The sequence below is a fragment of the Hyla sarda genome, chromosome 3 (genome assembly GCF_029499605.1).
Source record: "Hyla sarda isolate aHylSar1 chromosome 3, aHylSar1.hap1, whole genome shotgun sequence".
Lineage (NCBI taxonomy): Eukaryota > Metazoa > Chordata > Amphibia > Anura > Hylidae > Hyla > Hyla sarda.
In genome coordinates this window covers 141686270-141712909 of record NC_079191.1, presented here as the reverse complement: position 1 = coordinate 141712909, position 26640 = coordinate 141686270, and the positions used below count along the sequence as shown (strand labels likewise).

The 26640-nt window shown below is 41.7% G+C and overlaps 1 protein-coding gene across 12 annotated transcripts in view; it reads left to right on the top strand.

Annotated features, from left to right (window-relative positions):
- PHC3 (polyhomeotic homolog 3) overlaps nt 1–26640 on the top strand; it is a 99803-nt gene that overhangs the window by 51842 nt on the left and 21321 nt on the right. For 7 of the 12 annotated variants that reach the window (XM_056565151.1, XM_056565152.1, XM_056565158.1 and 4 more), the window contains exons 8-14: nt 365–1230; nt 2834–2990; nt 8467–8711; nt 9841–10000; nt 17029–17146; nt 20123–20270; nt 20357–20567. In XM_056565151.1, coding sequence (XP_056421126.1) covers nt 365–1230; nt 2834–2990; nt 8467–8711; nt 9841–10000; nt 17029–17146; nt 20123–20270; nt 20357–20567 — 1905 coding nt within the window. Of the gene's footprint in view, nt 1–364; nt 1231–2833; nt 2991–8466; nt 8712–9840; nt 10001–13068; nt 13136–17028; nt 17147–20122; nt 20271–20356; nt 20568–26640 lie in introns of those variants that run through there. The other 5 variants (XR_008891137.1, XR_008891136.1, XM_056565161.1 and 2 more) reach the window with 5 other exon arrangements.

Genomic DNA, 26640 nt, shown 5'->3' with positions numbered 1-26640 from the left:
CTGGAGGCCCCCTGGTTGGGAAACAATGATCGAGGGGTGCAGAACACTGGTACATTTAGGCTGATAATAGATTATTTTATTGGATGCCTTCCATCATTGTTAATAGAATCCAGACTTCTGCTACTGACTTTAGTATCCTAGACCCAGAGGGAATATTTTTCCACCGTGTTGGATTTTATTGGCTGTTACAGAGTTCCCAATGATATAAGTACCACATGTCTCACAAGGTCCACTAGTCGTTATAAGTAAAGCTGCTATAATGCAATGTTATGTGTTGTAACTTTGGAATTTTGTTGTTCTATGATGTTTTCACTTCTCATTTGAGTTACTTGGTATACACTTTTCCATTTTTTTTTTTTTACAGTATCCTATTCATCAGTCCCGCCACATTCTTTGGTTAAACACCCAACAATGCAACTCCATCCAGATCCACCAAAGCTGCCACATCATCAAATGATATTACAACAGCAGCAGCAGATACAGCATCGCCATCAGATCCAAACCATTACCTTACATAACCCATCCTTAGAGTCCCCATCTGCCCAACAGTGTGTGCCAGTCCAGAGCCCAGCATTTCTGTCCCTTCCCAGCAGTGCTCATTCACACCATAGTACCCCAGCCCCTACTCCTCCATCTCCAACTCTCACACACCCTTCCCAGCAGTCTGTAGTTGTATCACCATCTCCAGCACAGTCACCATGTCAGTCTCCAACTATAATTATTCACCCACAAGCCCTTCTTCATTCTCAGCCGCCTTTGCTTGTGCAGTCACCACTTCCATCCAGAGAAAATACTCATTTGCACAGCACATTGCATCCATCACCACAGGTGGTTATTCCAACACATCATTCATCTACAGTAACTCCAGGAAGCGATACTGGATCATCACATCAACAGATAATAGAATCCACTGCACCGCACTTAATGTCTCCTATAGATCCAGTGCAGTCAACACTCCAGTCCTTGCCACCACCAATCGCATCCTCCCCAAATTTGCCTGCATCTCCACCTTCACAGCTTCAGTCATTGCCTTTACAGTCCATGCAGACCATATCGGTACAGCCAGAAATCTTAACACCAGGCCAGGTTCTGGTGCAGAATGCATTACTGACAGAAGAAGAGCTTCCTGCTGCAGAAGCACTTGTTCAGCTGCCTTTCCAGACACTTCCACCACCTCAGACAGTTGCCATAAACCTGCATATACCGCAAGCACCAGTGGAGCCACCAGTGGTAAGCTACCAACATGACACTTATATAATGAAATACTTTATACAAAATAAAGGACAATCAATCATTTATATATGATTTAATTGTCTACATAGTAATCTCATTAGGGCTGCAATTAACGATTTTATATCGATTAGTAAGCGATAAGTCGATTCACTGTGTGAGCCCTACAATACCTGTCTCCGATCCGTTTCACCTGTTACTTCCTCCGTTCAGGTGTCGGGCGGAGCTTGCTGATGTCACCGCTGGGGGGCCTCACTGTGAGCAGACCAGGGGAAACACCAGCGGTGAAGTCATGAAGCTCTGCCCGGTGCCTGAACGGAGGAAGTAACAGGGGAACCGGGCCACGCTTCAGAGATGCGTATCAGGGCTAAACCAAGTAATCGATTACTAATCAATTAAGTTAATCGTTAGTTGCAGCCCTATATCTCATTATCTGACACTTCTGTGTTTTGGTTGTTGCCCATAAATAGGTTCAGTCAGTATGGCCACATTTACACCTGGCACTGAGGTTTCTTCCTTGCTTTGCCTGACCAGTAAATGTGAATAGTTAGCCAATGCAACATGCTTTACTGCGTAGTCCCTGTGTAGCTATGTCAGTAATCTGGGAAGAGTAACCACCTCTAGAGAAGTATGAAATGTCTTCTGTATTGGTTGTATACCAACTTTTCCTTAAAAAGATATAGATTAAAAAAATACTGAAAAGAATACTAAAAGAATTAAAGCAGAAGTGTCCAAAATATATGGGCCCATCTGTTGAAAAGCTAAATGTATTTACTACAGTCAAGTAAGTTTTATATATTTTTTTGCCTGATCCACTGCTTTTTGAATTCCACTTCCTGGTCCGATCTGAACATGCAGAAAATGGCCTCTCAGCTATCCACTGGCTGCTGCAGTGACTTTTCTGAGCCAGAGATTGGCTGACCCAGCATTTTCTTGCATGAAGATAGGACCAGGAAGCTGTGATCAGTGTGGATCCAGTGATTGTCGAAATGGCATCAGCATGAGATCAAGCAGAGTATTGCTGTTTTTTTTTACTCCAACCTTATTTATTTAAATTACATGAGTATTAGTAATAGCTAGTGATATGTTTTGAAGATTTCACTTTACACTAATAAGGCTTTGTTCATGTAAAGAGCTTACATTAGAGGTATACATCAGAAGGATCTCCTACTATGTACCTCTTCTGAAAGTTTGCAACATATCTCACTTTATAGGCTAACAAAGAGATAAATTACTAATAGGGTCAAAAGTTTTGATCAGCTGGGGTCTCAGTGCCTAGACCCCACCGATCAGGAGAAACGAAGATAAGTGTTCAGTAGTGCACTTTACTCCCCGGCTCTTTGTTTTGCTGTCCCACCCTTTTTCCCCATTGGAAGAATGTGAACATTTCCTTCCTACTTGTACAGTGTACTGGAAGCTCTTCTACATTAAAAACTGTTTTTGTTGTTTATTCTGTTGGTAATATTGTCCGGGGTTTGAGTTGTAAGAAAAAAAAACTAAAGGAAATGTTTTCATTAGCTGCATTGTTCCCAAGGGCATATCAAAATGATTTAATCCATTAATGTGGACCATGTCGTTTTAGCTTATGCTTTTCCCTATCTAGGTTTACCAAGTAGGAAATTTGTGTTCTGAAGAAGTGCCAATAGAACAACAAGAATGTGTACGTGTGATTACACAGGCCCCCACACCTCCGACGCTATCTCCCCCTGCGCTTCCTTTAGGAAGTGGAGAGGAGCTTCCTGTAGATCATATCATGCAAGGTAAAAATAACCTATAACACATAGTAAAAGATATTATGCCTTAAGTTTCTGCCCAATATAAAATACATTACAGTAGTCCGCTCAGAAAGAGTCCCAGGTATTTTGTAGGGCTACTGGTACATCTTAGAGTTATTGAACAATTTATTTTTTCTGCTCAGATTAACCACTTTTTCATTTAATATATAAATTTTTATTAGAACTGATTAAAATTAATTCACATATACAGTGTTAGCACCAGGTTATAGCACGAGCAAACAAGAGACTGATGTGACGTCTTGGACTGCTATACCTACCTGCAGTCCGGAGCCCCACTTCTCCGAAGGGCCCCCTCTTCTAGTGCTGACTTGCGCTTTGAGGCGGGCCTGCTGGCTAGATTTAAATATTCATAAGCGCCGGTCACGTGAGCGCTCAGTAGGCACGAGTGCTCATGTGACCGGCGCTTATGAATATTTAAATCTAGCTGGCAAGTCAGCACTGGAAGAGGGAGACCTTTGAAGGAGTGGGGCTCCGGACTGCAGGTAGGTATAGCAGTCCAAGACCCTGTATCGGTCTCCTGTGCACCCATACTATAACCTGGTGTATCGGGTTACAGTGCGGGGGAACTGGTGACCGTTTTTCCTTTACATAAATAAATAAGGTACTTCAGAGAAATATACTGATTATAAGGGGACACATCAACACAAACCTCAGATCAATTGCACATATCCCTATAAGTTCACAACTTACTGGTTACTGTCTTATGCCATAAATCGAAGAGGAAATTGGGCTAATACTCATACATACTTCCAATACAGCACCTATCCTCCTAACAACAGTCCTGGTCTCCAATAAAATCATACAGCGATCGCTCCACAGTAAGGTTGTAAAACACAATTAGATATTCTTAGTTCTTACCCCGGTCTGTGCAAGATGTGTCCTTACCGTACGTGACCTCTGTACCCCTACGTATGTTTCGTTCCCACTTCCTCAAGTGGCTGCTACTTCTTGTCCTTCTCCTAACTATTTATATACTGATACCGGAAGTAGTATATGTCACGTGGACGGTAACGTTGGTGCTCCCGCCTTATCCCCGCCTGCCCCTCTCTGCCCCACTTTCAGCTCCCTCACACCAGTGCGCAGGCTCGGGACCAAGTCTCCAGTCATGGGCACTAGGCTACAGACGCCGGAGGGGACAGCGCACTATGGAAGAAGCAAAGGATCTCAGAAAAAAGCCCTGTACTTGGTGCTACCGTAGGCTACCTTTGTTCCTGCAGTTGAAAAAGGGAGATATAACTCCCGAAACGCATCTGGCTTTTAGTGTGTACCTTTTATTGTTTTTATATGTAGTGTCAATAAATCGTGATACTTTTCAACTTGTTCTAATCTGGATTCAATTATGCGAGCGCCAAGTACAGTGTTTTTTTCTGAGTTCCTTTGCTACTTTCCATTACTGTCTCCTCCTGTGGATACCGTCTCACACACTGTCGGCTGCACAACCTGGGATCCATATGGTACCCCGTGTGCTGGGGTTATATGCCTGAAAACAAGCTTCACTCCAGGTGAGAGACGCCAGCCTCTCTTCTTTTTTTCTATTACTATTGCACTATGGAAGAACACAGACTTAGATTCTATCCTATTCTCACCAATGATCTATTTATTATTCGGGTAATATTGGGGCTCCTGTGGAGGATCGCTGCTCAATAGTGCATAACTACTATACAATTTCAAATAAAGTGCTAGTGCTAAAGTGTGTTGTGTATTATTACATGACCTAATGTGCAAAGGTAATACAGTACATCGTAAATATTACTTAATAAAGAATAATCTATATACAATATAATAAAAACATAAATATATAATTGAAAGTGTGACAATAATTATGGTAGTAAATTGCATCTTTATACCAAAACATGACATATTATACAAAATATCAATCTTTAATGTGCAAATTAAATTTACATTAAACACTGTGATTACACACTGACAGGTAAAACCTTTATTTTCCACACCCGTGGATCAACCCAGTACTCATAAGTACATTTGTGAATATTTATATACTCAAACCTTAATATATATATATATATATATATATATATATATATATATATATACAATTACAACCCCACTGCACAAAAATCAGATTTTTGAATGCAGCAAACAATATAGTATCATATTGTTTTATATTATACACATATACCACTACAGTAACTGTATTTCCTCTTCACAGTTTTTATTTTTGTTTAAAAATGTTTTCAAAGGGGCAGAGGTAACAACCAATTACAAAGCGCCAACATATTTCGCAGCGCTGGTAAGATTGGCATCACTTACTTTGGTCCCTGTCACCAATGGGGTTCACAACCTATATTCCAACTTACCGTAAGCTATCAGTATATTTTGAAATGTGGAAGAAAGCCAACACAAACATGGGGAGACAATACAAACCCCATGCAGCTGTTGTCCTTGGTGAGATTTAACAGTGTTAACCATTGAACTACTGTGTATTAGAGTACAGTCCCACATAGCGCTTACGTGGCGTATTTCCCGCTGCAAAAAATCTGCTGCTCAGCGGGAAATACGCTGCATATTCTCCGATCAGCATACACTCAGGGCTGTGCGGCAGCCCTGTGTGTTCAGTGAGGTCTGAAGGCAGGGCTGTGCGCTGATGTGGCTGTGATGCGCGGCCCCACCTCCAAACCTTAAAGAACACACAGGGCTGCCGCGGGGTAGCCCTGAGTGTACGCTGATTAGAGAATTTGCAGCGTATTTCCCACTATGCAGCAGATTTTGTAGTACGCTACATAAGCACTAAGTGGGACCATACCCTAATAGCATATCTACTACTCACTGGAGGAGAAATCATACAAGACCTGAAATGTAAGGCTCCAACATCTTGGGTCTAGGATGTCCATGTTGGAGTATACATAGCCTTGGTTGTAGCCATGACATTTAGAATAAAACATCCAATACTAACATTGCTGACAATGATGCCTGTTAGCTTTTTTTCTCATAAAAAAAAAAAAAAAGAATCCTTTTATATAGTGAAATAAAATACCTTCACTCCAGCATTAGCATAAACCAACGCACGATCCATTGTAAACATTTCAGGTGATCATGGAGTAGCACTTGATCTATAGTGGATCTGTCACCTGGATATACTGGTGGTATATTACAGGGCCAGGTCCACTCTGCTATTGGTCCAAACAGCACAAGGACATTTTGTGTCGCTTGTTTAATAAACCCTTACAAAGAATACAGTGGACTCTTGGATATAACTTTGTTGTATTCATAAGGGGAGCACTTACCCAGTCATCTTCACCAATGACTGAAAGCTGCTATGTATCTGCAGTCAATAGACATTGGTGAGAAGGGTGAGAGTTCCACTCCTCTTATGAATAGCACAGGATCATAAATATATTGTATTCTTTGTTGGATTCTAATAGTAAAAGAGCTGTTTGAATTAGGGTGCATTCACACCACGTTTTTGCTATACAGTTCCCATATCAGGTTTTTGATGAAAAACTGATTCCTCATAACTGGACTAAACTGTATCAAAACGTGTGTACAAATTTTAACCTGTATACTGTGAAAAAACGTATTCAGTTTGAAAAATGATGTGAAAAATGATGTTCCGTTTAAGAAAAAAATGGATAAGTTTTTAACGTTTCACTCCATTATGAATAAAATTTCACTTGTTTGAAATTCAAAGAAAAAAAACTGTGCAAAGTCAAAAACTGTACGGAGCAAACCGTATGGAACCGTACACACATACGGTTCTGTACAGTTCCCATTGACTCCCATGTTAAAAAAAAAAAAGTATACTGTTTAATATGGTTTTTCACCCGGACCAAAAAAAGTGGTAGGCTACGGTTTTGGGTACGGGGAAAAAAAAGGACAAAACCGTACAAGACGCAAAACAGACACAACCGGATGCATCTTTTGGCATACGGTTTTCAATGGAAAGTCAATGCATACGGTTTTCAATACGGTTCCGTAAGGTTTTCACATTGAAAACGTATTTGGGAACTGTATTGCAAAAACGTGGTGTGAATGCACCCTTGTAGAGTGGACCGGTCCCCATCCTATGCTCTCTTTACATATGACTTCACACAAAAAAAAATCTGCTTTAAAGGTGTACTCCACTGGCCAGCGTGGAACTAAATGTTCCGAACGCTGTTTTCACGCGGCGGGGGTCGACCATGCCCCTCGTGATGTCACAGCCACGCCCCCTCAGTGCAAGTCTATGGGAGGGCGCGTGACTTGCATTGAGGGGCGCAAAAACAGCGTTCAGAATATTTAGTTCCATGCTGGCCAGTGGAGTACCCCTTTAATAATGAAATGGTTCTATCTGGAACTCAGAAGTGGTGGTTAGAACCTGCAGGCTGTGGACTTAAAGGGAATCCGTCATTATGTTTTACCATATAGAACGAGTGGCAACACGTAATAGAGATTAATATCATGTGTCCTACCATGTTTGGATGTCTGCTGGCACGTCTGTAAATGTGGCAAAAACCACTTTAATAACTGTCACATGTAGTATGTAAATGAGGCTTAAGTAGTCACCAGGCATGCTCAAGTAGTCACCAGGCATGCGGCCTGCTGAAGAAGTAACGGCTCCCCACGCTGTACTCATGTTCATTCAAGCTCTAATCACTCCTATTTAGACATGATTGACAGCCTACCTCTGAGAAATGACATCAGACCCTGACTGAGCTGCTGAATCATACCTAGATAGGTATTATTTGAGCCTGAATAGGCGTGATTACTGATCTGGTAGCCATGACTACTTTAGCAGCCGCACTCCCGACTGAGCCTCATTTACATACAGCATGTGACCATTTATAAAAGTTGTTTACTTCACATTTATAGATGTACCAGCGGACATCCAGACATGGCAGAACACGTGATATTAACCTCTATTATGTGTTGCCACTGATTATATAAGGTAAAACTAGTGATTGGTTCCCTTTAAGAAGGCCATGCACATCAGATGAAGATCGGTTGTATATGTTCCTACAGATGATCCAACCAAGCCAAACTGGACTGGCTTTCCCAGAGCGTCAGAAATTGTCTGATATTGGCTGATCCCACATGGCTTTAGCTGTCAAAATTGAACATGAGTATTTCTTTTCCAAAGGCATTGGTTGGTTATTGGCCTGATGTTCCTTTTGCCCATCTTTCATCCATGTGTATGGCAAGCTTCAAGCTCATCAGAGGTAGAGATCTGGGCTGCCCAAAATGAAAGAGGCAGATCAGAATGAAATACCGTAGTTCTATTGTAAAAGATGCCGTCAGTAATTCTTTACCAGTGGAAACTTGTAATTTGTTACTGCTGGTAAGCCTGGATTATCAAGGTCTTTGTGGGAAACGAGGATAATTATAATGATAAATTTAGCTACAAATGTATATTTACAGGTTTTAAGATGTATGCGCATGGTGTAGAATAATATACCTATGTCTGTATATGTGGATAATGAAATTATGTTTTTATAAATGACAGGTCTCCCTACAGCTGTGTCCTCAGTTAGTGCCTCAGTTATAAAGTCCCCATCTGACAATTCATATGCCTCCATACCAGCACCACCACTGCTTCTACCGGCTGCTACAACTAGAAGCAACAGTACCCAGAAGCCTAACAGCATTCCAGGCTTGGATAGCAAGCTTCCTCAAGCCATAGTGAAACCACAGATTCTGACCCATGTCATTGAGGGATTTGTCATTCAAGAAGGCCTAGAACCATTCCCCGTAAGTATAAGCATCACCACCTTTTGTAGTAAGATGTGTAGCAGCAGAAGTTGCAGCTGCATGGTCAATCACTACAGCAGTGTTTCCTAAACAGGATGCCTCCAGCTGTTGCAAAACTACAACTTCCAGCATGCCCAGACAGCCGAAGGCTGTCTGGGTATGCTGGAAGTTGTAGTTTTGCAACAGCTGGAGGCATCCTGTTTAGGAAACACTGCAATAGAGGGAACAATCCCTGCTGACTACAGAGGAGATTGTTCATAGCCTGAATCCCCTAGTTAACTATAGGATTCTGTACATCAGTTGTAAATATATCCAGGTGTAATACGGGACTAAGGACTATAAATAGGTAAATAAGATACATTACAAAGTTGTCGATTTTTATAATTTGTAGGTATTTGCCTTAACTTGCTTAAGGGTACGTTCACACGAGCGGATTTTCGCAGCGTATTTCGCTGCGGATCCGCTGGTGAAGGCCCGCTCTATGCTGTCTTTACATGTGCCTGCTCGTAGCGGTGTAGCAGACACACTGCGATATGCGAGTGGCAGTATACTCGCACATCGCGGGAGCTCTCTGCCTAGCTCAGAGCAGGGAGAGTGGCCACGATGTGCGAGTATGGCGCGCACATCGCTGCAGTGTGTCTGCTCGTCACGGCGTATTGCCGCTACCAGCAGGCACATGTAAAGACAGCATAGAGTGGGCCTTCACCAGCGGATCCGCAGCGTAAAATACACTATAAATCCGCTCGTGTGAACGTACCCTAAAGGCGGGGAAAAAAATGGACATGTCAAAAAATTTTGGGTCAGTTGGGGTCTCGGTACATGACATGTCAGACGTTTTGCTGTCTTCATGACAGTAACTCTTTTAATACTTTGGCTATTTCTTTTCTTATTGTTTTATTATGTTTTTGTGTGTATGTCTACCATTTTGTCACATGAATGTTTTGCTGATATAACTATCTTTAGATGAGAAATGATGATTTTAGTTTATAGATGGAGAGGGATGAGCAAAAGCATAGAGATCTGTAGCAAATGTGAATTCATAACATCACTGCCTTTGTTTTAGATTTAGTTCCTGGCGCCTGGAATTGTGCTCTATAACAAACTAATAAAAAGACGTTCTATATTCTAGGTGAGTCGATCTTCCCTCCTTGTAGATGAACCTGCTAAAGGGAATCTGCCGCTTGATGAACAGACTATGAACCTTACTGACATGGAGTCGGACATTCAGAGCACAGCCAAGCTTCCGGACAACTCCACTGACTCAGATGTAGACGATCTAACAGCTGAGGGTCAGTTATTGGTTTTATCTTTTATTTTTCTTTATCATAACATGCTTTTCATCTAATGGTGCAACCCGGATTGTACTGACTGCTACTTGATCCTATAAAAGAGAGATATAGACAGACCTCAGTACTCAGGAGCTTCTAGAAGTATAAACAATACTGTTATGTTGTGTTATACATCCTTAAAGGGGTATTCCTGCGCTAAGACATCTTATCCCCTATCCATAGGATAGGGGATAAGATGCCTGATCGCAGGGGTCCCGCCGCTGGGGACCCCTGTGATCTTCCACGACGCACCCCATTAGAATCAGTCCCCGGAGCGTGTTTGCTCCGGGTCTGATTACTGGCGATCACGGGGACGGAGCATAGTGACGTCACGGCTCCACTCCCGTGTGACGTCACGCTCCGCCCCCTCAATGCAAGCCTATGGGAGGGGTCGTGACAGCTGGCACGCCCCTCCATTAAACTTGCATTGAGGGGGCGGAGTGTGACATCACATCGTGGTCGAGATGGTCTCAGCCTGAGGACTTCCAGCGGTTCCGGAAGCTGCTAAAGGTGGGTGCTGCATGGTAGATTCCGGTGGTCCCCAGCAGCAGGACCCCGGCGATCTGACATCTTATCCCCTATCCTTTGGATAGGGGATAAGATGTCTTAGCACCGGAGTACCCCTTTAAAATGCCATCAGGGTAATTGTTTCCACTTGTTAAGAAAATAAAAGCACAAAAAATGCTTCCACCTTTTTCTTACATAGTTTTGAGTTTTTATTTACTGTAAATCGCTACATGGAATAGGCATAAGACTATCCCCTATATATAAGATAGGGCCAGGGAATATTGATAGTATTCAGAATATTCATCACAATAGATTGGCCACATAGCTCTTATCTGCCCACACATTCCTAGTTTCTTTGTTTCTATGCTTTCCTATTACTACCGGGCACAGAATATCAGTTTACTGTATAAGTGCTAAGTGCCGTATATTCTTAATACCTCTATAAAATGAACCTAATTGATAGTTCATATAAACATCCATTACTTTAGCAACTATTATTTTTTTTTTCTTTTTCTGCCATAACCCTTCTGCTGTTTTCTTTACTGGATAGCAGGGTGGTACACAGATATAATGGTCACTTGTGCCAAAGAGGATACTAGTATTATAAATGGCACATGGGGAATCTCTTACAGTTTTACATCATTGCCTGGGGACTTCAAGTTACATTTCTGATCACTCTCTAGTTTGTTGTATACATATTACATGGTAACATAGTTCATAAGGTTGAAAAAAGACCAGAGTCCATCAAGTTCAACCTATAACCCTAATGAGTCCCTACTGAGTTGATCCAGAAAATATTAGGTTAATGTGGTTAACAGGAACATTGCCAACTTGCCAATATAGACTGTGCTTACTCAAAGTTGTGTGTTGTATTTTTTTCACCCCATGGTTAGCAAAACCTTCGCCCCCCCCAACAGAATGCCACTGGTGTCCACAAGACGGCAAAATATGGAGGGTGAGATGTCATAACTATCAGCCACCTCCACTGAAATAAACTTTACAAGGCTTTGCTAACCAGATGGTGTTTTTCTCAGAGTAAAAAAAAAAAACTGCAGAATTTCTGATGTGTATATATTAGTAAGATGGCTATATGCTTTCTTCTCACATATTTGTAAAGACACTAAATAAAGTAGCTAGGTCTAAAGTATGGCTGCCATCACCACACCAGTAGGTCTATAGTATGGCTGCCATCACCACACCAGTAGGTCTATAGTATGGCTGCCATCACCACACCAGTAGGTCTATAGTATGGCTGCCATCACCACACCAGTAGGTCTATAGTATGGCTGCCATCACCACACCAGTAGGTCTATAGTATGGCTGCCATCACCACACCAGTAGGTCTATAGTATGGCTGCCATCACCACACCAGTAGGTCTATAGTATGGCTGCCATCACCACACCAGTAGGTCTATAGTATGGCTGCCATCACCACACCAGTAGGTCTATAGTATGGCTGCCATCACCACACCAGTAGGTCTATAGTATGGCTGCCATCACCACACCAGTAGGTCTATAGTATGGCTGCCATCACCACACCAGTAGGTCTATAGTATGGCTGCCATCACCACACCAGTAGGTCTATAGTATGGCTGCCATCACCACACCAGTAGGTCTATAGTATGGCTGCCATCACCACACCAGTAGGTCTATAGTATGGCTGCCATCACCACACCAGTAGGTCTATAGTATGGCTGCCATCACCACACCAGTAGGTCTATAGTATGGCTGCCATCACCACACCAGTAGGTCTATAGTATGGCTGCCATCACCACACCAGTAGGTCTATAGTATGGCTGCCATCACCACACCAGTAGGTCTATAGTATGGCTGCCATCACCACACCAGTAACCTTTTTCTCTTTACCAGTCTACATACAAACTAGTCAAACCGTATCTTGATGTTTTTCCCAACCTACCTTCTGTTTTTGGTGTTGTGGATGACTTAAGTCTTTTTTTATTATGTCCTTTTGTATAACTGTATTCTTGATATGTTTCATAAAGTGAGAAATAAGCTATTGCCTTGAGTTATGACATGCTACTTTCCACAACGTTACTCCAGGGATCCCCAAGCTGCCCTTTTTCTATTCTGAAGTTTTATCATGTGCATACCAGCAGAGGGAGTATTGCCTGTACAGACCTCCATCAATATGCTGCACAGAGGCCATCGTATGGCACAGGATTAAGCTTTGGCCTAGAAGAGGACATTGGGGATACTTTCAAACTCTAGTCTGAAGAAAAAACATTTTTTTTTATACTTATGTTGACTTAGGAAGCTGTAGATTGTTGCATAGTCTATCCATGAACATTTAAACATATTGAAAGTTAATAATGCAAAGAACTGCTCCGTTTGGCCAAAGCATTCCCCTTAGTTTTTTCCATAGTTCCTTTGCATTCATTTAGTCTACTCGCAAGATTTTTTTTTTTCAAGTGAAGTGTAATAATTTGGGGCAGTGTTGTTTCTTTCTTAATTTTACGAGGTATTCTCCCTAATCCCAGTCTTAATGGTGTGCCCCCAAACAGAAGTCTCAAAATCAAGGCCCAGGAAAAAGCGCTTCTACCATGAAGATCTTACAGTGGAATTTAGCAGGTGAGGTGCAGGCAGGTAATGCTGTGTTGTGGGCTCACAGGTGGTTCCAACAGGACCCCTGTTTATTAGTAGGCAAGCAGGACGTTACCTTGAATATCTATATCATTGTTGAGACATTTCTAGCATGCAGATTTCATCCATCCAGTGGTAAGTATTTTCTTTCAGCAATTGTTTAACTTTAAAAAGTGACTTGCAATGATAATGTTAATGAACAATAATATGCCACAGTTACTTCTTATAGCGTTCTTGCAGGGAAACCATTCCAGCATATTCACAGTTTCCACTTGTTGTCACAGGCCTTAGAGCTGGTGGATTTAGAAGCAAAGCATTTAGAAAATAATCCAAAATGAATAAGTTCAGACTGTAACCATATTTACACGAGTTGCTACTCTACCAAAAATCTTAAAGAGGACTTGTTTCCAACCCCCCTAAATTTAGATTTTACTTAGATTAGATAACTTGTCTGACAATTCAGAGAATTCATCAGATGGGCGTGAACATAATTTTAATAATTGGAGTAAATATCAGGTGATGGGGTGACTGTATAATCCCACCCATCACCTGATTGTACCTCCCACTATTAAAATTCATACCTCATTTTTGGGGGGTTGGCTACAGGTCCTCTTTAAACAGTTTATTGCTCATGGACGTCATGAATTAGTAGACAGTCCCATATCCATCTAACCATAGAAATGATCACATTATATTCTATTACTCTTTGTAGATTTAATGGTCTGTCTGGAGTAAAAAAAATATTTTTTCATTTATTATGTGTAAGGCATTTTTAGGCCTAAATGTAAACCACCAATGGGTTTATAGAGTAAAACTAAGTTGCCAGAATTAATTAAAGGGGTTATCCACCATAAAGTGATTCTGCCAGACAGTAATGGACATGCTTAGGAAGGATCCTTGCTCGTCTTGGAGCTAAATGGCTATGTTGTGAGTCCACTATAATGCTGCTGATTTCTTTTTGTGAAATGGCTTTCCTGTTGGAATTCCCTCCCTCCAACTGCAAGTCCCAGGATTCCTTGTTTGTAAGTATGAGGTCACTTTGCTCCCTCCAACACATCAGCCACCCCACCCATTGAAGCACACCAGTGTTTTCTAACCAGGGTGCCTCCAGCTGTTGCAAAACTACAATTCCCTGGAGAATGATTCTCCCCCTACCCAGTGGTCACTCCCTGTCATGACCTGACTAGTGATATGTCTCCGGCCACACAGCAACCTGGGAAAACCTGAGACGACAGTCATTTTGTATGCTGTTAAAAATAAATATTGTGGTGAAAATCACATAAGGATTGTGAGAAAACCGTCACACACAGGAACAGACACTATATTATGAACTTCACTAACTTTACTGCCCCTGTAGCAATGTAAAAAAATAAATCCTGGAATACCCCTTTAAATCTGAAACCTATAGTCCTCTCAAGGTGCCATGTCACTATGGACCCCTCCCATTAAAGGGAAAAAAAAGAAAGGGAGTGTAGCTTAACTGGCTTACCATCAGAGATGCTTTAAAGCTGTCCTCGTTCATCAGCCAGATGATAGTAGATATTGGTAAGAAAATGCACTTTTCACTATTAACATACCTTTCATAGAAATAACCTAAAACTAATTTTTCGGTGAGAAAACATAAAGGGAAATGGTGTGTATGTATATGTATATAATATACATATATATAGAAATAAATACATTTATATATATTTATTTATACTTATTTTTGTATTTACTCTCAATTACACAACATTTCATGTTTTGGCTTGTCAAGGACAAGACCAGAGTGATTCAAGAGAGGTACTTAATGTTGTCCAGGTAGGGAGTAAGTTTTACTGCACTGGAGTACTCCTTTAAAGCAACAACCAATATCCCCAAATGTCTGCAAATTTATCATCCCGCCCCTGATAAGAGCTCATCAGTTCTTCTGTACGCTGAATATAGTTGAGTTTAGGGAGTCATTTGAAGAGTGTCAGGGGATTTGTGGATTTCCAGTGCCTAGAAATCACCTAGGAATATTTTTTATATAATTAAAATATGTGGAAAGTGTTTATAAAGAAATGCATTTGAGACAGTTTCTAAAACCTATAAATGTGTGAGAGGAATGAACACTGGGCCATTAAATAATCCTTTGTGTGAAATAATTGGTACAAACAAAATAAAAATAAGATTAAGGATTTCTGGGAATGTCACGCCCCCTCCCATAGACTTGCATTGAGGGGGCGTGGCGTGATGTCATGATAGGGCTGGGCTATGACATCACGAGCTCCAGCGTTCTAATGCTGAGCAACGGAGTACCCCTTTAAAACTAACAAGCTTTGAGAGAAAATAAGTCAGTATGTGTCATTCTAAAACCATGGCCATTTATTTATATATATATATATATATATATTTTCTTTTAACAAAATGTTTTATTTGCACCAAAGAAAGAGAGAAAGTTTACAATTGTACAATTTATCGTAAAAGTAGCGGTATAAATTTATAAACTTAGCATATGATAAAAATATAATTTATTAACATATATTATAATATAAACTAATAATTAACTAAAAAAAATAATGCAACCAAAGCCTTCAAATATCTAATTTAAAATTGAGAAATTATGGTCTAGAGAGTCGCGTCTAAAGAGTTAATGACGGACATCTGCCGGAACAGCGATGTCCGGCAATAGCAACGGGTCCTGGCTGCTGATAGCAGCCGGGACCGTGCGGGTATGATGTGAGCTCAGCTCCTGAGCTCGCTTCATAACTTTCCAGTGCCGCAGCGCCGAGTATACCCGGCGTTCTGCGGCAAAGGGTTAATTCGTACAAACTTTGAACCCCTGTTTCACCCCTTCAGGGGTGGAGTTTTAGAAAAGTTAAAACATGTGTTTCTTTATCTCTGATTGTTAGACTATAAACAAAGTTTCATGCTTCTAGCTTCAAAAACAAACTTTCAACCCCTTCCCCCCCCCCCCCCCCCCTTAAGGGTTGAATTTCAAAAAAATCCTTTATTATTCCTCATCTATGTCTTAAAAACACCTGTGAAAAATTCAGGTTTCTAGGTCCAAGGGTTTAGGCTGGGGCGTTGATGAGCCAGTGAGTCAGGTCTTATCTTTTTATATATATACGGTGTATAGATTGGGCCTTTTTCAGCTTCAGAAGCCTCCACTTTTCCGTTATTTTTGCGTTTTCCATTACTAGAAATACTTGCACATTCAGCCCAAACAATATTTGTCAAGGTAGGTACTCTTCTTAGATGAGAATGTATGGCCTACTATCAGGGTTCATACTCATCCCAAAGGTGTAGGATGCCTATTGGACTTCTTTGAGCGAAGAGTTACCCGTTATGCTTGAACACAAAAGGGCCAAACCCAAATTGTCCCCAGAAAGTTAGGAGCATAAAATTAAATGTCATTATATTATCTCTCTTCATATAAATTCACAACAGGCACTGTGCAATCCAGAAGGCAGTGTTCTCCAAGCTTCTGCCAAACCCAGAATCACAACCGCACTGCCAGACAGTGAAATGAGATTCTTTACTCCAGAGGGCATGTTTCCACTGGGGTCGCCCTTTACTATTCATGGTCTTCTAGTTTGATGACGTTGATGAAATTCTTGGTGGTTTACAACATTGAAGTCGGTATATTCCTGGTGGTCATGGGCAGAGAAGGTGGTCAGTAGTCTACTCCCTCCTCTAAGCTCCAGTGTAAAAGTAGCAGATTGTTCAGCCTCCCGTTCTCTCTGTCACACAGCTTCAAGGTGGACTTACATTTCCTTTAGAACTGTTCCTGCTAATGTCATACACAATATTTATGGATGCTGTTGCATTACAGTTTTAACTTCAACTTTAACTTTAAAATTAAGGATTGTGGAAGGAGGAATGTACAATATTGGTTTGTTTGTTTCTTTTTTTTTCAGCAGAAGGTGTCGATGAGCTGGAAAGTGAACTCTTGCAGTGTGAGTTTTGTGGGAAATCGGGCTATCGAAACAAGTTCCTGAGATCGAAGAGATTTTGTTCACAGTCATGTGCAAAAAGGTAATGTGAATAGTTCCGTATGAAATTGAAGTAAATGTGAACTTCATTAACTGAAAAGTATTAGAATTTTATATTTAAATGAATCGTTAAGGGTGTATTTTCACGTACAGCATCCTGCACATATTTGATGCACAGGATTTGAAGCTGCAGATTTGAAGCTTTGTTCAATCATTTAGTTTACATTAAAATCTGCAGCTTCAAATCCTGCGCATCAAATGCGTGTGCACAGGATACTGTATGTGTGAATAGACACTTAAACAATAATTGTCAAAAGGGACTTTGGGGGAAAGCTTTCTGAAATCAGCATTAACTCTGCAAGCCTCTGAGGCAGCTATTCCCAAAGTTTTGTTTAGTTTTTTTAATAAATCACTGAAAAAACATTTTTCCCACCTTGAGTAAGTCCTAATAGTTATTGAAAATATGTACAGAGGGCTCCAATCCACAGACAACACACAATTCTCACAGATCCTTTTAAATTGCTGTCTAATGTATTAAAGGGGTACTCTGTTGCTAGAGTATTATTATTCCCTATCCATCCTGCCACTGAGACCCCCTGTGATCTATGTGCAGACACCGGGCACGACCATGGCCTCCCAAACCCAGAGTTCTAAACAATGTTCTGAGCGTCTGGTATCTGCACGGAGATAGGGGATCGATCATATTATAAATGACACATATCAGTCCTGCTTTAATGGTAGACATAGGAGAAAGCTCTGATCCTGTGTGTTTAACCCAATGTTTGCCACAATTAAAGGGAACCAGTTACATTGAAAATGCACCCAATCTGCTGACCTAATGTTGTGAAGCAGAAGATGCAGAGCAGATTGTGGGAAGAATTCCAAGATAACTTGTCATATTCAGATAAATCTCCGCTCATTTGGAACAAAGTAGTCATGTGGAAGGTTCTACTCACAGCTATCTGTTGTTGGAGTTTAGCTCGGTAGAGATAGGCAAATGGCATAAAACACCAGCCAGAGACAGTGACATGGTTTAAATGCAGGGTTTCTTAAGCAGTTTATTGTCAAAACCAAAATACAGTTGTAACAAAATAGGCCAAAAATAGGACTTGCCAAAAGTTACTAGCTTGCTAAGTTTTGTTAGAATCAAAAACACTTTATATGTTGTATATCTTGGTAAAATATTAACCTTTCTAATATACTTTGTAAAAAAAAAACTCCTTTTTATAAAAATCATGGCAGTTAAAAAAAAAAAAAAAAAAAAAAGACCACTAGAGGTCCCCATACCACCCAGAACATAATCCTGTCGGGCTGGAGAATCATCTTTTTTCCAGCTGAAGCACAGACTGGGACAAAGTCCAGAAAGTCAGGGTGGGACTACACTCCTCTGTGCTCACTCCTGTCCTTTTAGACTGCAGCATGAAAACAGAAAGGAGCGTGTAACAGAGCAGCCTGCAGTGATTGGATAAGGAGACATAGTACAGCACAGCAGACTCAGGGAAGAAGTGAATGCAGGGTGAGTGAAGGCTGGCTCAGTGGATTAGATATGTGCCTCCTGAAACTTCGTTTCTACATATGCCAGGTACGTTGGTGAAATATTGTGATCCCCGACCACCATTCTTGTCACTGTTCCACACTGTGTACAAGTGTGCATGTAGAGGGAGCTGTCAATGACTGAACAGGACTATCCACTTGAGTACTTAGGTCAGAGTGACCTAAGTACTCAAGTGGATCGTCCTATTCAGTCATTGACAGCTCCCTCTACATGCACACTTGTACACAGAGTGGGTTATGTAGTCAAATAGATGATTTACAGCTTTCTCTCTACATGCATACTTATACATACATATAGCTGTCGATCAATGAGTAGGACCGCCCACATGACTACTTAACGTAGAATGAGAAGAAATTTAAGAGGGTAAATGACAAGTTATTCTGAAACGTTTCCCACAAAAATTTTTAAATTCTTGTTAATGTACGAAGGCTTGGTCAGCATGCTGAATTTACTACCTAAAAAAGTAACTTACAAAAATGAATACATTTTTCATTACTTTTCTTTAAAGAACAAAAAAGTTGCAAGCTAACATGTGGAACAAACAAAATATAACAAAAGGGTAATAGACTACAAAGGGTGTGGGGGAGTACATTCATCATAGGTTGTTGCATACAAGTATTTAGTGCGCAGATTTGATGCACAGGATTTTCTGCTGCAGATTTCAATGTAAACTAAATGACTGAGAACAGCTTCAAATCTGCAGTTACAAATCCTGTGCATCAAATCGGCACAGGATCCTGTACGTGTGAACGTACCCTATAGGGGTTATCCAGGAATTGAAAAACAGAGATAATTTCTTTCAAAGACCACTCCCCGTCTGTCTCCAGGTTTTGTGTGGTTCTGCAGCTCAGTTCCATTGAAGTGAATGGAGCCAAGTTGTAATACCACACCTAAAGTGGAGACAGATAGGGTGTGGTCTTTGAAATAAATTAGGTCTGTTTTTAGATTTCTGGATAACCTCTTTTAATAACAAAGGAATGGACAACAGAAAAAGGGAACATAATACACTAATGTATCTGCATATGAAAGACAAAAGTTTCTGTATGTAACTCAATGTTTCCAGGTTATAACAAAACAGTGATCAGTGATAAGTTCTGCTCTCCCAATTACCTAAGTCTGTGAGTTTGGTCGCATGGACTAAAACTTTGGGGGTTTTCCGACTTCCAAAAAGGAGGATATTAGGATTCTTTCTTTGGCTAGTTGGATCAGGATCATTTGAAGAAGGAAGGTCTATTTGAGTGAGTTGGGGTATAAAAAAAAATGTTAAAACATTTTTAGGTTAATGTTGGAAAACAAAAGCAATCTTTGGGCAATACTATTGTCTTTATCTGGGATTCACAGTTGGATCTCACATTACTTTATTGACTGCATTTTAGTTAGATGAAGGGAATCCATTTTGTTGTTTTTGTATTGGTTGTATATCTTTTTATTTGTAACGAGAAATAACAAAATAAATTATTTAAGGTGTAATATAAGCGGTACAAAGCATCTTGGGCTTTACAAGACTGATAAAGGCAACAGATGGAGTAGAAAATCTGAAGGAAATCTAGGGCGGCGTGGGAGGCGTCCACACAGCTCTGGAGGCTCAGCACGAGACCACTATTTAAGACAGGTTTGTACAATGAAGTTTATCAGCAATGACTGCTGACATATGATGTATGTGAGTTAAATGTTATTCTATTCTACATATGTATCTAGCAGCTCTCCTCTTCATATGCTGAAGCTTTAGAGGATCCCATCCCGGTGCCTATGACCACTCGTCTGCGGAGGCAAAGTGAGAGAGAGCAGGAGTTGCGTCGTCTTCAGATAAGGAAAATATCTTCGCCATCTGAGTCCCCACCTGATACACAGACTGAGCCATCTCTATGGACGGTTGAAGATGTGTGGGCATTCATACATTCATTACCAGGTATTATCAGATGTTTATACAGAATAACCAGTAAGGTTACTCAGCCATAGAATAAAAAGAATATTTTAACCCCCTAGTGACCACCCTCTTGTAGACCTGAATGACCAACCAATTATTATTTTTTATTATTTGTCACACACCAAGTTGTGTAACACCAGGGCTCAAGTCCTGCAGGACTGTGTGGGAACGGAGTTCCTGCAACTTTTTCCACAGCAGGAACACCATTCCCATTAGCAGTATCAGCCCTTGAGTGGAAATCTTGGTTAGTTCCCACACTTTTTTTTCCAGGACTTGACCCCTGTGTAACATCATGAGAAGTTTTTTATAGTACCATTTTGGGGTTTCTGTAACTTATTTATTAGCTTTTATTGACACTTTCTGAAAGGAAATATTAATGTTTTAAATTTAGGTTTACCTTGCTGTAAAAAAAAAAAAAATAAACAACATCATTTTTTCTCTGGGACAATACAATTATGGTAATGCCAAATATATAGTATCATTATAGTACTTAAAGCGTATAGGTATGCCCTTGCGTCCTGGTACTTAAAGCAGTACTCCACTGGAAACATCTTTATCCCCTATCCAAAGGATAGGGGCATAACCTGTTTGATCGCAGGAGTCCCGCTGCTGGGGACTCCTGCGATCTCTGCTGTGGCACCCCTGTTATTTAGTGCACAGAGCAAACTCCACTCCGTCCCCAATGATTGGCTGTTGCAACCACCACGCCCCCTCCATTCACGTCAACACGTACACGTACATTCATAGTTACATAGTTAGTATGGTTGAAAAAAGACATATGTCCATCAAGTCCAACCAGGGAATTGAAGTGAAGGGTGTAAGGGGATAAGGGAAAGGGATGTAGTTTTATAATTCTGCATAAGCATTAATGTTATTTTGTTCCAGGAATGTATCTAACCCTGTTTTAAAGCTGTTAATTGTTCCTGCTGTGACCAGTTCCTGAGGTAGACCGTTCCATAAATTCACAGTCCTCACGGTAAAGAAGGCGTGTCGCCCCTTGAGACTAAACCTTTTCTTCTCCAGACGGAGGGAGTGCCCCCCCGTCCTTTGGGGGGGTTTAACCTGGAACAGTTTTTCTCCATATTTTTTGTATGGGCCATTTATATACTTATATACGTTTATCATATCCCCCCTTAAACGTCTCTTCTCAAGACTAAACAATTGTAACTCCTTTAATCGCTCCTCATAGCTAAGATGTTCCATGCCCCATATTAGTTTAGTCGCGCGTCTCTGCACCCTTTCCAACTCCGCAGTGTCCCTTTTATGGACAGGTGCCCAAAACTGAACAGCATATTCCAGGTGAGGCCGTACCAATGCTTTATAAAGGGGGAGTATTATGTCCCTGTCCCTTGAGTCCATGCCTCTTTTAATACATGACAATATCCTGCCAGCTTTGGAAGCAGCAGCCTGACATTGCATGCTATTCTGTAGTCTGTGATCTACAAGTACACCCAGATCCTTCTCTACCAGTGACTCTGCCAGTTTAATCTCCCCTAATCACGTCACTAACGCAGAAGCTGCAAGCTTCCATGTTCCAGATGCTGCTGCTGGCCCAGAGATCGCAGGGGTCCTCATCTTATCCCCCCATCCTTTTTCAGTGGAGTACTCCTTTAAAGACCAGGGGCGTACCTGGTTCCATTACCGGTGTTTAAAGCAGGCTCACGTGCTATCAGCAGACGGGACCCAGAGTTAATGTCGGGTATCACCGATGGGGCCTATGCCTGGCATTAACCCTTTAGACGCTGTGATCACAGTTGATCGCGGCATCTAAAATGAAAATAAAATGATCCATGGCGTAGCCCCTTATGGACACAAAAAAAAAAAAGAAAGAAAGTTAATAAGTGTGAAAAAACCCCTCCCCTAATAAGTTTGAATCACCCCCCTTTTCCCATTTTTTAAATAAAATAATCTAATGAAAAATAAACATAAACATCTGTGGTATCGACGCTTGCATAAATATCTGAACTTTTAAAATATAAGGTCAGTTAAACCGCACGGTCGATGGCGTACACTTAAAAAATACCGTATATACTCGAGTATAAGCCGAGTTTTTCAGCACGATTTTTCGTGCTGAAAACACCCCCCTCGGCTTATACTCGAGTGAACTCCCCCACCCGCAGTGGTCTTCAACCTGCGGACTTCCAGAGGTTTCAAAACTACAACTCCCAGCAAGCCAGGGCAGCCATCGGCTGTCCGGGCTTGCTGGGAGTTGTAGTTTTGAAACCTCCGGAGGTCCGCAGGTTGAAGACCACTGCGGCCTTCAACATCATCCAGCCCCCTCTCACCCCCTTTAGTTCTGAGTACTCACCTCCGCTCGGCGCTGGTCCGGTCCTGCAGGGCTGTCCGGTAAGGAGGTGGTCCGGTGAGGAGGTGGTCCGGGCTGCTATCTTCACCGGGGAGGCCTCTTCTAAGCGCTTCGGGCCCGGCCTCAGAATAGTCACGTTGCCTTGACAACGACGCAGATACGTCGTTGTCAAGGCAACGGCTCTATTCCGGGCCGGAAGCGCGGAGAAGAGGCGCCCCCGGTGAAGATAGCAGCCCGGACCACCTCCTCACCGGACCACCTCCTTACCGGACAGCCCTGCAGGACCGGACCAGCGCCGAGCGGAGGTGAGTACTCAGAACTAAAGGGGGTGAGAGGGGGCTGGATGATGTTGAAGGCCGCAGTGGTCTTCAACCTGCGGACCTCCGGAGGTTTCAAAACTACAACTCCCAGCAAGCCCGGACAGCCGATGGCTGCCCGGGCTTGCTGGGAGTTGTAGTTTTGAAACCTCTGGAGGTCCGCATGTTGAAGGCCGCAGTGGTCTTCAACCTGCGGACCTCCGGAGGTTTCAAAACTACAACTCCCAGCAAGCCCGGACAGCCGATGGCTGCCCGGGCTTGCTGGGAGTTGTAGTTTTGAAACCTCTGGAGGTCCGCAGGTTGAAGACCACTGAGGGCGAATGATGAGAAGAGGATGATGAAGGGGGGGGGGGGGGGTGTGGGGATGATGAAGGGGGGTGGGGATGATGAAGGGGGGGGGTGTGGGATGATTACAAGGGGATGATGAAGGGGGGATGTGTGGGATGATAAGGGGATGTGTGGGATGATGACAAGGGGATGATGAAGGGGGGATGTGTGGGATGATGACAAGGGGATGATGAAGGGGGGATGTGTGGGATAAGGGGATGTGTGGGATGATGACAAGGGGATGATGAAGGGGGGATGTGTGGGATAAGGGGATGTGTGGGATGATGGCAAGGGGATGATGAAGGGGGGATGTGTGGGATGATAAGGGGATGTGTGGGATGATGACAAGGGGATGATGAAGGGGGGATGTGTGGGATGATAAGGGGATGTGTGGGATGATGACAAGGGGATGATGAAGGGGGGATGTGTGGGATGATGACAAGGGGATGATGAGGATGTTAATGACGGGTCTGGATGATGACAGGGGGGGATGAGGTATTTCCCACCCTAGGCTTATACTCGAGTCAATAACTTTTCCTGGGATTTTGGGTTGAAATTAGGGGTCTCGGCTTATACTCGGGTCGGCTTATACTCGAGTATATACGGTAATTAAATTTAAATAATTGTTAGTTTTTGGTCACTTCATATACCATAAAAAAATTAATAAAAAGCAATCAAAAAGTCCCATCAAAATTGAAATAGTACCAATAAAAACTACAGGCCACGACGCAAAACATTAGCCCTCATATAGCCTCATATGCGGAAAAATAAAAAAGTTATAGGGGTCAGAATAGGACAATTTTAAACATACTAATTTTGGTGCATGTAGTTACAATTTTTTTAAAGTAGTATAATAAAATAAAATTGGGTATCCTTGTAACCGTATGGACCTACAGAATAAAGATAAGGTGTCATTTTTACCGAAAAGTGCACTGCGTAGAAACAGGAGCCCCCAAAATTTACAAAATCTCTTTTCTTTTTTTTTTTTTTATAGTTTCAACGCAGATTTTGTTATAAAATAAGTGATGACACCTTCTCTTTATTCTGTAGGTCCATACGATTAAAAGGATACCCTACTTATATAGGTTTGATTTTGTTGTACTTCTGGAAAAAATCATAACTACATCATAACTTTCATGATATATAAAAAGTGACCAAAAATACGCTATTTTGGACTTTGTAATTTTTTTGCATGTACGCCATTGACCATGCGGTTTAACCCCTTAAGGACGCAGGGTTTTTCCGTTTTTGCATTTTCATTTTTTCCTCATCACCTTCTAAAAATCATAACGCTTTCAATTTTGCACATAAAATTCCATATGATGGCTTATTTCTTGCGCCGCCAATTCTACTTTGCAATGACATCAGTCATTTCACCCAAAAATCTACGGCAAAACGGAAAAAAAATACAATGTGCGACAAAATTGAAGAAAAATTTTTATTTTGTAACTTTTGGGGGCTTCTGTTTCTATTGAGTTCACTTTTTGGTAAAAATAACACCTTATTTTTATTTTGTAGGTCCATACGGTTAAAATGATACCCTACTTATATAGGTTGGATTTTGTCATACTTCGGAAAAAAATCATAACTACATGCAGGAAAATTTATATGTTAAAAATTCTCATCTTCTAACCCCTATAACTTTTTATTTTTCTGCGTACAGGCCAGTATGAGGGCTATTTTTTTGCGCCGTGTTCTGAAGTTTCTATCGGTACCATTTTTCTATTGATTGGACTTTTTGATCACTTTTTATTCATTTTTTCATGATATAAAAAAGGGACCAAAAATTCACTATTTTGTACTTTGGAATTTTTTTGCACGCACGCTATTGACCGTGAGATTTAATTAACAATATATTTTTATAGTTCGGACATTTCCACACGCTGCGATACCACATATGTTTATTTTTATTTACACAGTTTTTTTTTTCTTTTTTTTTTTTTATGGGAAAAGGGGGGTGATTCAAACTTTTTTTTAGGGAAGGGGTTAAATGACCTTTGTTAACTTTTTTATTTCCACTTTTTTTTTGCAGTGTTATAGCTCCCATAGGGACCTATAACACTGCACACACTGACCTCCTATGCTGATACCTGCAAAGCCATAGCTTTGCACGGATCAGTGAGATAGGGGCTTGATTGCTCAAGCCTGTAGCTCAAGCTAGGAGCAATCAATCGTCGATCGGACGGCACGGAGACAGGTAAGGAGACCTCCGCCTGTGTCCCAGCTGATCGTAACATCGCGATTTTATCGCAATGTCCCGATCAGCCCAACTGAGCTGCCGGGAAGCGTTTACTTTTGCTTTCAGACGCGGCGGTCAACTTTGATCGCCGCGTCTGAAGGGTTAACAGCGCGCGGCACAACGATCGATGCCGCACGCTTTTAGCCCAGGGTCCTGGCTATGATTAGCAGCCGGGACCAACCCGGTGTGATGCGGGGTCACGGCGTGACCCATTTTAAACACCGGGCGTAGGGCGTACAGGTACATCCTACGTCCTTAATGGGTTAATTAACTAAATATTTTTTATAATTCGGACATTTCCGCACGCGGCGATACCACATATTTTTCTTTACACTTTTTTTTTTTTTAATGGGAAAAGGGGGGTTATTCAAACTTTTATTAGGGAAGGGATTAAATGATCTTTCTTAACTTTTTTTTTTTTGCAATATTAAAACCTCCACACTGCACACACTGATCTTTTACATTGATCATTGTTATCCCATAAGATAACATTGATTAATGATTCTGCCGCTTGACTGCTCATGCCTGGATCTCAAGCACTGAGCAGTCATTTGGCAATCAGACACACAGGAGGCAGGTAGGGGCCCTCCTTGTGTGCACCAGCTGTTTGGGACGCCGCAATTTTGCCCCGATGTCCGCCATTAACCCCACAGATGCCGTCATCAATACAGATCACGGCATCTGCGGCAGTGCGGTACTTTGGATGATCGGATCGACCGCAGTGCTGCCGCGGGGATCCGTTCATCCAGCATGGTGGACGGAGGTCCCCTCACCTGTCTCTGGCTGTCTCCTGGGGTCTTCTGCTCTGGTCTGAGATCGAGCAGTCCAGAGCAGAAGATCACCGATAACACTGATCAGTGCTATGTC